The sequence below is a fragment of the Talaromyces rugulosus genome, chromosome I (assembly GCF_013368755.1).
Source record: "Talaromyces rugulosus chromosome I, complete sequence".
Lineage (NCBI taxonomy): Eukaryota > Fungi > Ascomycota > Eurotiomycetes > Eurotiales > Trichocomaceae > Talaromyces > Talaromyces rugulosus.
In genome coordinates this window covers 2,598,745-2,615,821 of record NC_049561.1, presented here as the reverse complement: position 1 = coordinate 2,615,821, position 17,077 = coordinate 2,598,745, and the positions used below count along the sequence as shown (strand labels likewise).

At 46.1% G+C, this 17,077-nt stretch overlaps 7 protein-coding genes across 7 annotated transcripts; all 7 read right to left on the bottom strand.

The window, feature by feature from the left end:
- Positions 1 to 90: 90 nt before the first annotated feature.
- TRUGW13939_00886 (uncharacterized protein) lies at positions 91 to 1,980 on the bottom strand (the record flags this gene model as incomplete). Its single annotated transcript, XM_035484092.1, has 6 exons — positions 91 to 625; positions 675 to 885; positions 944 to 1,247; positions 1,298 to 1,338; positions 1,393 to 1,586; positions 1,646 to 1,980. The coding sequence occupies 6 exons, from the start codon at positions 1,978 to 1,980 to the stop codon at positions 91 to 93; spliced, it is 1,620 nt and encodes a 539-aa protein (XP_035339985.1).
- A 547-nt stretch (positions 1,981 to 2,527) lies between these two features.
- On the bottom strand, positions 2,528 to 3,538 carry TRUGW13939_00885 (uncharacterized protein; the record flags this gene model as incomplete). Its single annotated transcript, XM_035484091.1, has 2 exons — positions 2,528 to 3,286; positions 3,341 to 3,538. The coding sequence occupies 2 exons, from the start codon at positions 3,536 to 3,538 to the stop codon at positions 2,528 to 2,530; spliced, it is 957 nt and encodes a 318-aa protein (XP_035339984.1).
- A 916-nt stretch (positions 3,539 to 4,454) lies between these two features.
- Positions 4,455 to 5,447, bottom strand: TRUGW13939_00884 (uncharacterized protein; the record flags this gene model as incomplete). Its single annotated transcript, XM_035484090.1, has 2 exons — positions 4,455 to 5,119; positions 5,174 to 5,447. The coding sequence occupies 2 exons, from the start codon at positions 5,445 to 5,447 to the stop codon at positions 4,455 to 4,457; spliced, it is 939 nt and encodes a 312-aa protein (XP_035339983.1).
- Positions 5,448 to 6,176: 729 nt separating this feature from the next.
- On the bottom strand, positions 6,177 to 7,223 carry TRUGW13939_00883 (uncharacterized protein; the record flags this gene model as incomplete). Its single annotated transcript, XM_035484089.1, has 1 exon — positions 6,177 to 7,223. One exon carries the CDS (start codon positions 7,221 to 7,223, stop codon positions 6,177 to 6,179), a length of 1,047 nt encoding a protein of 348 aa, XP_035339982.1.
- Positions 7,224 to 7,328: 105 nt separating this feature from the next.
- On the bottom strand, positions 7,329 to 7,631 carry TRUGW13939_00882 (uncharacterized protein; the record flags this gene model as incomplete). Its single annotated transcript, XM_035484088.1, has 1 exon — positions 7,329 to 7,631. One exon carries the CDS (start codon positions 7,629 to 7,631, stop codon positions 7,329 to 7,331), a length of 303 nt encoding a protein of 100 aa, XP_035339981.1.
- A 3,548-nt stretch (positions 7,632 to 11,179) lies between these two features.
- Positions 11,180 to 13,282, bottom strand: TRUGW13939_00881 (uncharacterized protein; the record flags this gene model as incomplete). Its single annotated transcript, XM_035484087.1, has 4 exons — positions 11,180 to 11,615; positions 11,738 to 12,179; positions 12,303 to 13,020; positions 13,076 to 13,282. The coding sequence occupies 4 exons, from the start codon at positions 13,280 to 13,282 to the stop codon at positions 11,180 to 11,182; spliced, it is 1,803 nt and encodes a 600-aa protein (XP_035339980.1).
- A 1,824-nt stretch (positions 13,283 to 15,106) lies between these two features.
- TRUGW13939_00880 (uncharacterized protein) lies at positions 15,107 to 16,758 on the bottom strand (the record flags this gene model as incomplete). The annotated part of the gene is made up of 5 exons (XM_035484086.1): positions 15,107 to 15,305; positions 15,362 to 15,528; positions 15,583 to 15,693; positions 15,756 to 16,609; positions 16,674 to 16,758. 5 exons carry the CDS (start codon positions 16,756 to 16,758, stop codon positions 15,107 to 15,109), a joined length of 1,416 nt encoding a protein of 471 aa, XP_035339979.1.
- Positions 16,759 to 17,077: the final 319 nt, after the last annotated feature.

Sequence of the window (17,077 nt, the reverse complement as noted above, 5' to 3'; positions counted from 1 at the left end):
GAATATTCTGAAATGCAGCTAGAAAGTCAACCTGTCTTTCACCGAGAAGCCAGTGGTTTGTTACTTCTATCACCCACGCTGCCTGACTTTTCACTTGCTACCCGCAACCATCCCTTCAGCATCCACTTTGATATTTCCCAGCATATAACCTTCCGTTCGGGCCTTCTGCCATTCTTTCTTGAGAGTGTTCTCCACAGCTGAACTATGCGGGACAAAACGCAGCTTACTAGGTTTCGGAAGTGTGTTCACGCCCTCTTCGTAGGCTGCATCAGAAACATCCACCGTACCAACCTTGCCGTTCTCAAGAGGCGGTAGGATCTTAAATGCCCAAATAATGCACGCGATCGTAATAAAAAGACTATTCTCGGCCAGATGCATACCAGGACAAATTCGTCGACCAGCCCCGAAGTCAAAATGGTCTCGTTCGTAGGGATCAGGATGGGACGCGTACACGCCCGCTTTGTGAGGATGATTGAGATAGCGGTCGGGAATAAAGGCTTCGGGATCTTTGTAGCGGTTTGGATCGAAGTGAAGGGCATACTGATTGACTGAGACGACGGAGTGTTTGGGGATGAAGTAATCCTTGTAAACGATGTCCGCCGTGGTATAATGCGGACTTCCAATACTAACAATATATTAGTGAGAGGAGATAAAAAATAGTTCGAACAACTTACTTTGTGACAGGCCGGATTCGAAGGACCTCCTTGACGCAAGCTCTGATATATGGCAGATCTTGCTCATCCTCAAAGGCGGGAACTCGGCTCTCACCAACCACCCGGCGAAGCTCGTCATATGCTTTGGCCTGAGCCTCAGGATACGCTGCAAAATACTTGACGCAGGAGTTGAGCGCTGAGGATGTGGTCTCCGACCCAGCTTCGATCATTGCTGACATATGTCGTTAGCTGCCATACTATCCCAAGCAGAACATCTATGAACAACATACTGCCCGCAACAAAGCTAGCTTGTAACTCGCTGATTCCGCTTTTCTTGTAGTCGGTCTCAATAAACTGCTTGACAAAGCACTCCGGGGCCAGATTTGAGTCCATTTGTGTCTTTAATCTGGTCCAGTATTTCATCCAAATAGCCGCCTGGCGCTGGAAGGACTGCAAGGCGGACTTCCTCCACCATTGCATCCACGACGGAATTTTGGCAAGAAATGGGAATGTTTCAGCAATGTGCTTGCCCGGCTGCGCAGCCTCACTGAAGTCTTGCATCAGGCCGTAGATCTCGCGGATATCTTCGCAATCCTGAGGGTCCGTCAGCAAAGGACAACATAGAAACAAGGAGAGTAACAGACCCACACAGCTACTCTTCGTCCGTAGGTTGATGTCATTACAACTACAACGTTCCGATTAGTATACTTATTAGTGGAGTGCTCGCAAATTTACTAACCAGACGTGGTATATCTGCGAATGTGCATGTAGAAATTCTCCTGGTTCTCGTTGTCCGTTAGGATATCCCACAACAGCTGCTTAGCTTCGAATAATTGAGATGGCATAAACGTATTCGAGGATTTTGGTGTCAGCAGCTTGTGCACAGTTGCTCGAAGCTTCCTCCACTCGGGCGAATACGGCATCAAGAGAAACCTATCCACAAGCCACGTCAGCAAAACCGAGCGAAGGTCCGATATAGATGCTTTTCTCACCTCATACCGCCAGACAGAATATCCGACACAACTGGACTTGGCGCACGTGAGGAGGAGTTTTGCGACTGCTTGTCGAAGATCTCCTTGACAGCCGCAGGGCTGTTCACATAGATCCACTCCTCACGCCCTAAGCGAACTTTGAACAGTTCTCCATGCTCAGAGGCCCATTTCTGAAGCTGCCGTTGCGGAATGGTACCCATTTGAGCTCCAGCTCCGACGAGAGAGACATCGTGCAGTCCTTTTGGTACCTTCTTCGGGGTAAGGGAAGTGGTGATAAGTCGAAAAATGGAGTATGCGGCAAGGGCCAGGAGAATTCCAACAGTAATCGGCGCCATCGCTCCGACTTAGACGTTACAATTTCCTTACAATTGAGGAGGTGTCTTTTGGATGAAAGGCGCCATGCTTGTAGGATTCATATAATAGCCTAGTTCACCCCACATCTATACATACTCCACCTCCACATAAGCAACCTGAGATATATAATTTTTTTATCATCAAAAACTTCTCCATCTGCATAGAGTGTTGGTCGAAAATTATGGAAGAAAAATCAGCATCGAGCGTTCCTAGTGTCGCCTCACTAGGCCAATTTGGATGAACTGTACGCCAACCCAGACTGCGTCAAAGAGCTGTGCATATATCATTAAATTCATCTCCACATTATTGTAACATCTTTTAACACGGTGGTGCATGTATGAATGTCCTATAAAGAAAAGAATATTTCATTAAGGGACAGGCATTTTCAAGTTTGTGTTGGAAGTATACGCATTGCATTTTGATGTATGTTACCACCAGGTCACAACAAACATTTGAAAGGTAAGGTTCTTATTTATGGCCTATAGAGGCTATATTCTGTTCTAGCAGTTTATAATCAGGCTACTACTGTTATAACCCTAGTTTCTCCTTCCAGTCCTCGTCGCCACCAATATAACGAAATACCACTCGGGAATCTCGATCTCGACATTCCGCATCCTCGCTCGACTCCTCATAGACGGCCAGCCCAGACTCTCCAAGACGCACCTGAGCACCAACCCTTTTCGCCATCTCCACGGCAAGGTTGAAATCCTTTTTCATTAACGGCACCTTGAACCCACCCTGATAGTCCTTGCTAGCCGGAGAGTTTGGGCATACTCCTGGCACCGGATTCCACTTGTCGTTGATAGTACTCTGGGCCGTGCTTGTCGTGAAAACTCTAGCTAGCATCAACGGGTCCATCCCCGACTTTATACCGATATTGAACGCCTCTGCTGTGGCAATGGCAATGAGGCCGGAACAGTAATTATTGCATAGTTTCGCCGTCAAGCCGAGGGAGAATCCACCACAGGGGAAAATAGACGACCCCATGGCTCCTAGCAGCCCTTTCAATAGCGGCAGATTTGGATCGTCATAATTGCAACCTAGCATAAATGTCAAAGTTGCAGCGGCTGCCCCTAGAGAGCCTCCAGAGACGGGGGCGTCATAGAAGGATGCAGTGGCGGATTTCTTCGAAATAGCCTCATGGACATCGATTGATGTCGTTGTATCGATTGTGGAACAGTCAACCAGTATCTTGTTATCAATTTCCACAGATAGCACTCCGTCAGCTTCGTCAAGGTAAACGGCCCGTACGTGTTTTCCTTCCGGGACAATCGTGAAAACAACATCCTATAACCATAGTTAGTCCTACATGCTAATCATCGTCACCTTGCTAGGACGTACAGATCTTTCTGTAACTTCACGCGCACTTGAGCAAATGGAGACCAAGTTGGGAGCTTCTTGTTCGAAATTGTCCAGAACTTGGCTAGACACGTCGTACACATGCAGTTTAGTTCTCGTTTCAAGTTTCTTCAGCAAGTTCACGGCCATGGGATACCCCATGACACCCAAACCAATGAATCCAAGCGCAGGTGATGCCATATTTTGACGTTGTCTTTCTTAATTCGGACAACTCTTTAATAACTTGCGAATAAGGCGGCATATAAGCACTGACATGTATCCAACAGGTGGGGGAATTTCAATGTTGTATGTGGGGGAACAACCGTACCAAATAATTGATGGTAGTAATTTTTCCATCCCATGACATGGAGATAAATAATAGGTGACATCTGGATAATCACCTTTTATAGCTAGCAACTTCATCTTCTACCTATTAACCCCGTCTATCAAGTAATCCATAAAAATAGCTAACAAAATCTCCCCTGCTCTCGACGACGCCCATAAACGGCTTTTCGACAAGGGTCTAAAAGTGTGTTATGAAGTCGCTAGCAAGATCTACGTAGACCAATCCTTATCTTCCACTTCTGCCTTCAACCAGCCAATGCAGGACCTATTCACTGAGGCATGATGGGGCTCAGTATGGTCTCGACCTGGCCTTGAACGCAAACAGAGGTTGTTGCTGAACATCGGCATACTTTGCGCGAGGTGCTGAATTGGCAGTCCATGTACATGGTGGAGTCAACAATGGCTTATCTAAGCTTGAGATCCAGGAAGCACTACTCCAAGTAGCTATTTATGTCGGTATACCTGCTGGCCTGAAGGGGTTCCGCATTGCGGAGAAGGTCCTAGCGGAGATAGAGGAAAAGGCGCAAACTAGCTAGTGAAGATGAGAACCTATTTACTTTTTTGTTGTCTTTCTTGTTTTATTGACAGAAACTCTGCGGAGAGTAGTGCCTATATACTTGGTTTACTTTTGATCACGGCGGGAAACTTCAATGTTACATGTAGCTTCCCATCAGACCTGTCAGAGTAATCACACCGTCCGCGTACTGTATATCAACCCCGTTCACTCAATAGACTACTTGATGTATCGAATCTTATATTCCGAGATTGTGCACTAGATATCCTTCGCAGTTACGTAGCTAGGATACGATGTATCATCAGACAAGTCAGCCGAGGCAGTCCAGTGCTTGTGCATAAGCCGAGGCTTCTCAATCTCGTTCACAATCGCAACTGCGAGGTCCACGGCTGATATGCCTGTCAGCCTCCCATCCAAAGCATCCTCCCCCTGTTGTTCTCCCTTTAACGGGACGTAGTCAACAGTAACCTGGTAGCTTCCTGTCCGTCGACCCGGCCGGTACAGAGGACTGGGCGAGACAAACGTCCATGGAAAAGAAGTATTGCCCTCAAAAAACAACAGAGTCGCTCTCCCAGCCTTGATATATTCCGACGCTCGATCATTCTTCCGGATACTGTCTTCGTACATCTGTATAGTCTTAATGTCTTCAGCCGTACTTGTGCCGGAGTTCTGTGCGAGCCGAGCATTTCGGTACGATCGTAGAGGAGCCCCGATGGGGCCAAGACGCTCCTCCATATACTGCACGTGGGCCTCACTCATTGCCATCTGTCGGCGGTAGGCAGAGAAGAAACTCGGGTAATCAGCTAGAGACTCGTGGGTTCCAGGAACCACAAGGCTGCCAGCTCCCCCCACAAACACGAAGTACTCTACTTTCGCCAGTTTGACAGCGAGAATGAGTTTTCTGACGACCTCCACATATGGCACTGCAGGATATAACGTGAGAGAATATCTAATAGTGAGGGTAGGTACTTGCTTACTGTATTTAAGTGCGTCCGCTCCTTGCGTGTGAGGTCCATATTCGCTAACCAAGACCTCAAGATCGCGAAATGAGGTCGCTAGGTCATCAATGCTCGCTGCCTCAATGTCCACCGACCTGGGCGTATAGCTTTGGTGTGTGCCAAAGGATTGAGGATTGCGTGAGATTCCAACGACCTTGTGTCCCCGTCGGATGAGCTCGACGGAGAGGTATGAACCCCCAAACCCAGCAGGGCCTATCACACCGACCAGCTGGCTCTTCATGGACGCAGACATCTTTTGATGAAAGAAAGGAGCGTGCAAAACCTAATATGAGACCTGATGGCAAGGGTCTAATATCTGATAAAGAACCCGTGCTGAGTGGGATTACTTGAAGGTATAAAGCTATTATAATGTGGGGTTGGAGCATTGGAGGCAGCGCGGAGATGATGATAACATGAGTGGGGTATCACTCGAAGTACTGTTGTATTGCGGCTATCTTCCTCGTTATGCGTAGTCTTCATTGCCTACCATGTGCTAGTGATATATTCGTCTTGACTATACATTGGATAAGTGAGGATGTAGCTAATGTACCGACTATACTTTCCGTATGATATCAGCAACCGAACGATCGTAACTGGGACGTAGCAGAAGGCCTTCAACGATCGGAGGATGGATTAGTCTGGATAGGAGATATCTAGTAATTTGCACACAGCATCATCAGGTCCTTTCGCCGCCAAAACTGAGTTGATGAAAGATATTATGAGCTGTCCAGCTTATTTATTAGGATATGGAGGCTATTATATCACCGGAATAATAATAATTGCCTGACTATATATTGGTAAGGGTATTGTGTGAGTGATTGCTGTGCACCTTTTGTGGCAGAAAGTTTGCGTCCATGTAGTAGTAGACAAGACCACCTATGAGACTTGGCTTTTTGGCAAACGACAAGTTTCTTCGCTGTTTCTTAAAAGTTTTTGAGGTTAAGTTGGAGAGTTCGAGCGAGAAACAGGAGTTCGGTGCCCTTCAGGTTGCCCTCTCTTTTGTCTCCCTCAGCTTTTGACGAAATTCTATCGTGTAATCATCCGGATCCCACTCTAGAACCCTGCTATCCATCTCATGCAGCTTTCGAGCCACCAGTTCTTCCATCTCACACTTTTCCTTTTCATCTAATAAATCCAATCTCTCCTCCCACGCTTTGTCGGTTGTCTGACTGGATCCGAAAAAGCGTGGGTCAATTTTTTGCCAGTAAATCATATCAAAAGCAAAGCTATTCAGGGCCGCATATACGATCCAGAAATCCCCACTCTCCCAACTTCGTTGCATCGGTATTGACAGCCGCTGATCTTCTTGCAAGCGACCCTGTTGGATTTTCACATCCTCACAGGCTTTCATCGCTTTGAGAAATGTCTTGAGGCGATGTTCGAATATTTCTGACCAATCTTCAATGCCTCGAGGCCATAATTCGGGTTTTTCAATCAAAAGCCACCATGGTGGCGCATGAGAAAACTCAGCAGGCGCCGCGTACGTAAACTCCCAATCGACCACGCCAACAACCTGTAAACTTCCGTTCAAGAGCACATTGGCCGGCCGTAGATCATCGCACCAGATTTTGAAAGGCCCTCTATTGAGCGATGGGTTCATAAGTTGCTTGCTCTTTGCAAGCTTACGAAATAGCTTCCGCGCTACAAATTTCCGTCGGCAATCATCCGCCGACTGAATAGCATCGTTTCGCTGGTGCATTAGATGATCAATGTTAAGGTCTGCGAGAGCCTCGAGATACGAAGAGGCTGTAGTGAACGTAGCTTTCGCTTCCGAAAGTGCTGATCGGGGTAATCCTCCACGTCGTACAAGGTCATTCATGTTCATAGACAACGGCCGATGAGTGACATCCCAAGTGAATTCGTCAATCTGGCTGAGAGATCCGATGCGAGGCAAGGAAGGTTCGGAGAGCTGAAGTAAAATGCTTGCTAGCTGTCCATAAAGCATCTGAAGCTTATCTTCATCGATTTTAGGGTCTAAAATCCCACGTTCTTCTGTCGGACAACCAGGTGTATTAAGTGCGTCGTACATTTTTGTCTCATGTTCGATGTAGTCCATGATGATAAATGGGCTCAGCTCGAGGGGACCGTCGTTCTTCGTGCCGGAGTGGAAGACAAACGGAACAGGGATCGGTGTCTAGTCAATGAGAAACCGCATCACGGCGACCTCATTCGCAACTTTCTCTTCAGGGAATAAAACGGCACCGGGCTGCGACAGCCGTAGAACAGCAGCACAATTTCGATATGTCAGTCGCAGGCTGATATTATAGGATCCCTTTCTCAGTACTGCAAACTCAGTGGCAGTCCCCCTGTTATGCTTGAGGATGAAGTCGGCGATCGGTCTTAAAATATCAACATCAAGAAACTGAGCCAACCAGGCGTCAGCTGTTTCCTCTGCTTGTTCCCAGGCCACATCATCAGGACACATTCGCGACATCATTTTGCGCAATAGAAAAAATTCACCGAGACAATGTTTCTATTGAAGCGGAAAAAAATCGTGTAGAATGGCGTCCAGGGGAATATGATCTACTGTAAAAGTGCGCGAGAGAGTGTCAACACGGACATTGGGTTGGGTCTGAGGGAATCTCAATTAGGAATGGAGCTACTGCCAATCCATAGAAATCTACAAAACGATCTAATTTCTTAGTTCTATCCTTAATGTACTATTCATATATAATTATTATTATAAATCTAGAATCTATTTAATTCTTTTTACATAAAAATTACCGTCAGGCCATATAAACAGGTTGGTCCAGATCCTCAGTCAATTAACCCTAGACTGCAACGGGATTAGTGATATTTGACATGATGTCTCCATGGCCCAATCATATTACCCAGACTTTTGGCGGTTGGTTACGGTGCGCCCGTTTTGCATTTAACCGCCCAAGCTAGGTCAACCATGTTGCATGGATATTCAAACTTTTGTCCATGGCAGACTGATAGGTGAGGGATGATATAGAATAGGTTTCCTAAATGGGAGTAGCCACATGGCTGGCTCTCTTCAATTTCTCGACAAATCGAATCCAATCTACTTCCTTCATCGGGCTATTTTGTAATTTGTTTGCTACTAGCCGGTCCTGTATGGCCCAAGTAGGCATGAAAATCTGGTAAACGGTCGACACGGCCCGAACGGGGTCTTTCAGACGCCAATCTTTGTCTAAGACGACGAAGTGTCACTTCAAAAATCTTTGACGGACTAGATCGAGATCCTCGCTTCTATTGCTAATACGGTTTAGATAGCCAAATGTATGAGCTACAGGATCTTCGTCCAGACAGAGCTTGATATTTTTTGAGAAGAACGAAATAGTGTTGTCCATCCACTCTCTCACAATTTCAGGCCCCAGGTCGTTCTTTGCAAGCCTCCGTTTTTTTCCTGGGGAGACAGTTGTCTGCATCACTCGCCGCCACCTCGTGTTCCGAAGATTCCAGGCCGGCAAAAAAAAAGAATAGAGTGGATTTATAGAGTGGAGGAACTAAAATATCTTAGAATGCTCAAAAGAATCGAAGTCGTCCGAACCAACGCTTGAATCAGAAAGTTTGACCTCAACAAGATTGCTTCCAGATTGCCCCACTTTATCATATGCCCTTAAAAGCACATTTATGATTAAAATAACTTCTGCGACATCGATCTTGATAATAGGATGTTTCGTTGCAATGAGGCGGTAACCCCAGAGGGGAGTTTGGGGAAAGTGCGCATAACTGGGGGGTTTGAAGGCCGGCCCTTCATAATACAAAGTGCTGGAACGTTGTTCCCGTAGGTCGAACCAGGGCTGCCTTGGAAGAAGTAGCCAGAACAAGAATAGTAGATTGCCAGCCTACGTGATTTGCGGCACCATGTATCTAACTCCCATACACTGCGTGAATAGAGTTGTTTATCAGTGATTGGCGCGGCACGGGCCGCCCCGCAACAGGGCAAGAAAAGGTGGTTCCCAATTGGCTATGCCTTTCTTAACCCACCATTGCTTGCTCAGGCTACAACCTGTGAGAGAGGGAGCCAGAGATAGGTATTGACTTGGACGTGTTCATCATGGTGAAATTACGCAAAAGTGTATGTTTGGTCATCTTCTCTGAATCGCTTCCTTACTTGATCCTTATACTCCTTCTCTTGTCCCAGCTTGGCTTGGATGAATTCTTCCGCCTTCGGGGTCCAGTATGGACTGACTGTCCGGTCAAAGACTCGCTGGGTGCAATGTTCCTCGCAAAAGATGCGCTGAATATGCTCGTTAAATACACGAAGTAGACCCTTCGGGCTGTGAAGCGCTTGGAAATACCAAAAACTTCCTCTATCCCAGCATTTCCTCATGATCTCGGCCTGGACAGGGACGGAATTCCTTTTTTTCCTGTTCTTCAAATGCATCTATGAACTCAGTCATGATTTTTTGAAAATTTTGAAGATGCTCTCCATCCTCAATATCATCGATAGGTCTACCAGTCAACCAATAGGGTGGTGTTTGTAGTTCAATTGGGAAAATGCAGGCCCATTCCAAATCAATCAATGATGTGATGTGCCAATCTTTATCGACAAAGATGTTACTCGGATGAAGATCAGTGAGTGAAAGAATAAATGGACCGTCACGATATTGGGAAGAAATGAATTGGGGCAAAAGACCCTTCATCATGGTCAAAGCGGCTAGTTGTTCCTGCCCGTCATTAAGGTCGTGAATAGCATTAGGCTGATAATGTAGGCGATTATCGTGACAGTGTAATAGGTCCAGAATATAAGGTTCGACACACTAGTACGTAGAGCTCCTAGGTATCGTTGGAATCCCTTCATTCTCTAAAGTTTGGAGTCGCAATGTGAGTGGACGGTTCGTTAGTTTTATCAAACCATCGTCATCCAAACTTAACGATCCAATCCGTGGAAATTGAATCCGACTTAATGTAATCATGATATTCGCGATATCACTAAAAAGAGTATGTCTTCGTGTCTTGTCCGTCAGAAGATATTCTGCCCAGGTATCTGAGAGCATATGCCCGCTCGTAACGAAGCTGATGATCATATATCCCGTTTTGATTGCACTGTTGTTCCTTGTACGGACAAATGGACAAGTATTTGGGTACCCAAACCATGATCGTAGAGTTCGTTTAATGTGCCAACACCATCTTGTAAATAAATTCATGCAATTATCTAGAGCAAACTAGGAGATAAAATTAGTCGTGGCCCTTCTAAAGCGAGTCAAGAGAACAGGCTTACTTACAGCTCGTCCATTACCAAAGGCGAACCCATGGAGAAAAGGTATTGGAACATCTGGGCAATTCTCACGTATCCAAATATATGTGGCGACTTCACAGCGTAGTTTCTCGTTGGTATTTCCCAGGGAAAGTCTCTTCGCCAATTTTTAAAGGCAGCGGAACACGAAAAAGGACACGTTCCTCTGTTTGCCGACCTATATAGGCCGGAATGCAAACATTATAACTTCCAAATAACCAATCAGCCTCGTTGGCAACCTGACATTGTTTCACACAAAGATGAAACGAGACCAAGGATTCAATGTCACGTTGGTGAGTAAGAAGGTCTGAACAGAAGGCTTTCAGCTTCTGCGGATAGTCTAAGCGGTGCAGGATGTTGTCGTCGTCGGTCAGAGCATCGTCCAAGGAAATAGTGTTCCCCCTCATTAAAGGGAGGCTAGACATATTTAATGCGTCACATGTGTCACGATGGTACAATGAAACCTAATTTTTCGAGTGCAGGATAGGGGATTATATGATTCGGTGCCGGTGAAATGTTTATCTTGGCTGTCCCGGTCCGAACATGACTTGGCAATGAAGTCTAACTATAACCCTAATGTAACTGGATGGTTGTATCAAAATTTGCAAAAGTTTGACCTAGTGAGAGGTTGGAGGAATACCAGGATCATAGCCGCTTAATCACGAGTTTTAACCTCTTTACATCGAGGGAGTGATAAATGAGATGTCACGATTATCGCAGTAGTAGAAGTGTAAGTCTTTTCAGAGTGTGTGGATGGTAGACATTTTCTGAGACCTCATTTACTCACTCTTCCAGTCTCGCTTGATGAGGTCCGCTGCCCTTTCCGCAAATGCGTACACAGTGGCTTGCAGATTCGCAGTGCTTATAAGCGGGATAGCACTCGCATCGACAATCCTCAATCCTTCGATACCATAAACCCTCAAGTTGGAATCCACCACCCCGTCGCTCTCGCGGGGCAGCATGGAACAGGTCCCCGTATAATGCCACATAGAGATAAGATTATCCCGGGCATACTTTTTTGCGGCATCTAAGTCTCCCTGGAAGTCTGCAACTGGGTCACGGAACTTCAGTGGCTGTTCGAGCAGCTTCCCAAGGTAGGGTGACTGTGCTAGGTTCTTGACGCCGAGCAAATGCCGTGCTATGACTTCCACATCAAGAGGATTGGATAGGTAACTAGGATCAATGATTGGAGAGTCTCCTGGAATGACGGAGGTACTTGAATTCTTTTAGTTAGCTATGGCCAAACTAGACTTTGCGATGGCATAAGGCGTGAACAATCAGGAATAAAGAGCCACTCAAATTTTCTAACACGGGAAAGGGATTGAATAGTCACTCACATATGAACGCTTCCGCGTGAAAGCGGCTGAGAGAGCATTACTCCAAGCGTGACGAATTTTCCAAGCGAAGCAGCTGGGATATTCTCGTCCTTGAGGTCTTTGACATAATTCGTTTGCCCTAAGGCAGACAGGTATGCAGCTGATGGTTGCTCGGGGTCAAGGATGATGGTCTTCGCGATATCATAATAGGCTCGTGTCGCACCATGCTCTTGTGTATCTTCGGGTGCATAGTTCGTAAGTAATGTCTGGAGAGCAGTTCTATCTTGTGCGGGAAGAGGCAAATATGCGTAGGTGTGAACCCCGAGCGAAGCTAGGGGCCCAGTCTGCGTTGCTGTATATTCTTTCATTGCCTGACCGAGGGCTTCAGTCTCTTGTCTGACCAGAGAGTCTTTAGTCTCAATGTCATCCTTTGCCTGAAATGCCGTATACGATATCAGGTGATCTATAAGTAGTAGAGGTTGGCTTAAATCTGTCTAAAAGCAGGTGTGCGTCCAGACGGTGAGATAGTTTCAGGACAAATGACCAAAATGTTTTCAATGGACTACAATGGGAGCTTTTCACATACCCTGAAGATTCTGCCCAACTCCGGGGAGGTCCATGACTACGTTGATGCCATGCTCCTGAAGAAGCTCTGCTCCACCAACTCCAGAGAGCTCGAGTATTTTGGGAGATTGAAAAGCACCAGCGGCAAGGATAACTTCGTTTCTTGCGCTAACAGCTTTTGAAGCACCTTCGAGACTGTATTGGACCCCAATAGCTTTGGGACGCTTTCCTTTGTCAAACAGGATCTTCTCGACGTGAGAGTTAGTCAGAACGTGAAGATTTGGTCGAAGCTCAGCGGGCTTATAGTAGGCTGAGGCAGAGTAGCTTCTCTTGCCCTCCGAGTCGATACTAGCAAGACAACTGAAGGAGCCTACAGAACTGTGGATGAATGGATCCCCGGCGTTGCATTGCCCACCGCTGCGAAATAATTCGGCCCATGCCTTGCGAATAGGGTGCGTCACGTTGCCAAAGGATGTTTGGATTGGACCTTTAGCTTCGCTCAATTCTGGCCAGCCCTCGGTTGCCAGAGCTTCTTTGGCATCCTGGGCCACAGCCGGACTGCTGTAGGCCTTGGAGAAATATCCCTTTAGGGTGGTCCAATTCCATCCGGGGTTACCAAGCGCCTCCCATGAGTCAACAACCCCCTTGAAAGGAGGAACAAAGACGTGTGCATTTAGAGCACTAGATCCTCCAAGTGCTTTGCCCTGGTTGGGACCAAGCACTCTGCCATTGAGACCCAGCTGTCAAAGAAATGAGTGAGCCCACAGCCTTTATCCAGACATAGACCTTCCTCACCTGAGGGGCGGAATGGAATTTCCAGTCAGCCTCGGATCCAAGTAGTGCGGCGTAAAAGATGGGGATGTTCACGCGAGTATCTGCTGTCAAGTCGGCGCCTGCTTCGAGAACCAGCACGGAGGTGCTAGGGTCCTCGCTAAGCCGAGAAGCAACCACCAGCCCAGCCGTACCGCCGCCAATAATAACGAAGTCGTATGAAGCAGCCATTTGTACTGTTCGCAGACTCGGTTTGAGATTGTAAAAGGCTGAGAAGGAATCTTAGCGTTACGCAGCAAGTGACTTGTTTAAAGGGAGGGATTATGTAACACCACAGTTTTACACCGCCCTTGTTTCTGCTTGTCCAGACGCCAAAAGAGGAAGTAACATGGATGACAGGTCATTATCGAACGGGTATTAATAATCGAATATATTTATTAAAAAACTCACTCCATCAATAGTACCCGATATAAACGTCTAGGCCCTTGTGCTACGTGACTATCTCAGCTATTATTCTCCGATGCATGACGTGATTTGCTGTCGGTTCGGAGCTAAACTTCGCAATATATGATCCTACCTACAGCATCTATGGGTGCAGATGGTTTTAATAAGCAACTATCTATAGTGTCCGCTGTGTTTAATCTACGGTGGAGGGGTATGGCCTCCCTGTATATCCAAGATGTAATTATTCCTCCCCAGGCTGGAGAAGGAGAAAACTAATGTCATCACCTCATGCTCTTTGATCTATAATGGGCCTAGTTTCTAGACTTCCACCATTCAGAAGGGAGTATAACTATAGGCTAGGCTAGCGCTATTTACAAAATATATTAAAATGACCGAAGTGGTGACACTAGTTCTCAGGACCACTGTAAAGTAAGGAATTGCTTTTGAACTACCCACATTCATCTATCCCGAGATATCAATTGATGTCGATCTCTAAGCATGCAGGAAAGTGGCTTCTGGTTTTCGATAATGCAGAGATGTGGTTCGCCGTTAGTCACGCAGCTGAACCTCTTGAGAATATGTTTTGTCCGTGACAGTGAGCAAGGCCATATTTTGTTTACTGCCCGAAATCGAAGACTCACCATGAAGCTGGCACTATTTAATACTGATCCAATTCTAGATGTGGATAAAGTAACGGCAGCCAAAGTTTCCAGGCAAGACATTGGCACACGAGGGTACTACCATACTTTCCCTGTTCTCACATTATTTGTAGGTCTTTTTGACAGCCTAAGCGTGCCTTCCACCATATATACAGCCATGATGTCCTTGTTATCATCGCCATGCTATCATACATACACTGCCTATCTATTTATTGCAATAACATCAAGGCAAAGTAAAAGGAAACATTACTCGTGATTTCGAACGGCTTGATGATGATTTTCCGCTTCATGAAATGTACATCGGAAGCCACCCTCATGTCGGTTTACCCAGAGATGGCCAACACGTCGTCAATTCCAAGTTCACCTTGAATAATGGGGATAGAACATAGAGCTCGGCCTAAATAATGCATACACGTGTGTCATCTCAACAATTTTGGGGTTCCTTAAATGGCCGATGAACAGTTGGGATATTACCCAAGTATTATACATTTTGATCGCAAAATGTATATCGAAATTCAACGGAACGGAAAGACAGAACGTGTTGTCATCGATGGGCTCACGCAGTCGCTGTTCTAACATGTCATCGACCGTACCCTCTTTTGCTTCAAAAAGTGACTAGTAAAGCTTGTAATCAAGGTTATCACCAGCGATGAAATCATTCCGCGTGATTCAAACTTACTGCAATTCCTGGAAGATTCATAAAAAAATAAGAGACTGGGTGAATGAGAAACAAAAACATACAACAGCTGGGATTCGCTGGTGGTCACCCACCCAACTACTAACCAGCCGGCGTGTGGCTTAAGTACGGCTGAGCGGACGGGAAGCCCTGTTTTCCACACCCTATGGTCGTATGTACTAACATAAAGAATATAACGGGTTATATAGTAGAAGATATTTCATTTCCTAATTAATAGACTCCTAAATGTGGGATCACAGAACGTGGAGAAAGAGATTAGGGCTCCCCGTCCGCTCTTCCTGTAATCTTCACCATGATTTCACCCCGAGCGTTGGCAGTATACTTGGCCTTCTTGGGATACCCGACGAGTCGAACGTGATCAATACTTAGATCTTCAACTGTGGTGTTGCATAGCTCCATCTCGAAAGATAGTACCAACCTGGCGATGGTAATATAAGCCTCGGCAGAAGCCATCCTAAATTGTACAGTGTCAGTTTAATCTCTTTGTAAGCTGCATAAAAATGAACATACTGCAAGCCAATGCATTGTCGGCTTCCCTTTGTGAAATTTGTAAGGTACCTATTCAAAGGGAACCCATCTTTTGCTGCCTTGACCCATCTTCCAGGGTCGAAGGTCCAAGGGTCTGGGTAAATGCTGGGGTCGGTGTGCACAAAGTATGTCGATTGACTGACAGGTGTCTGTCATTTTTAACATTAGGATGGGTTGACATAATTCACTGACGCGTTACTTACTCCTGGAGGAATTATAAAATCCTCGTACTTCAAAGCTTCATCTGCGGCTATACGAGGAAGCCTACAGACTGGCCCGAACGCAAGACGCATGCCCTCATGGACAACACCTGACTAGTTTCTTCAGTTGACACTTCTCATTTGTCTTTAGTGAAAATAATAGGGTTTCTGCTTACCAAGTAAGGAAGACCCTCAAGTTGTTGTAAGGAGTAGTCATGATCCAGCCGGGGCGGTAGGGCGGTAAGTTCTTCTCGTAGCTTTCTCAAATGCATCTTATTATGTAGCAAGTGAAACAAAGCAACACTCATCACTCTAGAGGAAGTTTCGGTTCCAGCAAAGATAATCACCAACCCTTCGTCCAAAAGGCGGTCCAGCGTCCTCTCCACCCCGGGAATGGTCTCATCTCCAAGAGCAGCGATTATTACAGGCTTATTCCCATCTTTCTTGTCTGTGTCTTCTTTCAGAGTGGAGAGGATTCTTTCTTTCATGTCGTCAAGGAGAATCTGTAACTCGGCAACTGCCGGTTGTATGACCTTGAGTAGGAAGAGAGGAGTCTTCTTGAGCAGGGCAACTAAACCGGGAAAGAATCGAGCAAAATGGAACATAATTGAATTTCCCATAAAGGCCTTCGTCACAGGAGAGTGGAAATCCGGTATATCAAGATAATTTAAGTGGTAACCGTAAAAGCGCTCAAAGATGAGATCCGCAGTAAGAGCCGAGAAAGCCGAATCAAGGCTCACCACGCTATCGTATTCCTTTGCCTCATCTAGGCGCTCGCAGAACCTGTCCAACCTTTCGTGCATCATTGTCTCCATGTCGGCAATTGCACGTTTTGAGAAATACGGATTTAGATATGCACGTCTTGCACGATGGTGGTTGTGGTCAACAGTAGCTGCGACTGAAGTGGGCGTTCCTATACCGGCAACAGTGGACTTGTCTTTGTTGACCTTGTGAGAGCCTGAGTAGATTGTTCCATAATATTCCGAATCTTTGATATGAATTTCCTTTGGGCTGACCCGGACAATGGGACCTATGTAAAGGGATGTTGTTCAGTATAGAAGGATGGACATTGTTCGGTTTTGGGAGATTTATACCATATTTCTCATGCATCTTCTCGATTTTCCACAGATACTGGCCGTCGTTGATCACATCGCACCAAAACTCGTACAGGCTTGTCATGGCAGCTATCTTCGGTCCTGGAAAGCCACGAAGTGGGTGTAAAAAGAGGTTGTAAAGCCATTTTCCTGCAGTATAGAGAGAGTAAAGGCCTATAACTACCAGCATATAGTAGACCACTGGCTGTTGGCCATTAACAATTAGTGTTAGAAGGAACATTGAGAAACTGTAGATGCTAGTCAAGAAGCTGGATAATCAACATTGAAGGGAAGGTATGCACCGGAGTGTCTATGGTGGATGAAGAAGAGAATGTGGGTAGGTACTTTTGTCGTAATGGCCGCTATTGGGTCATAGAGCTCTAGGAATGTGTAGCTGGGTAGAC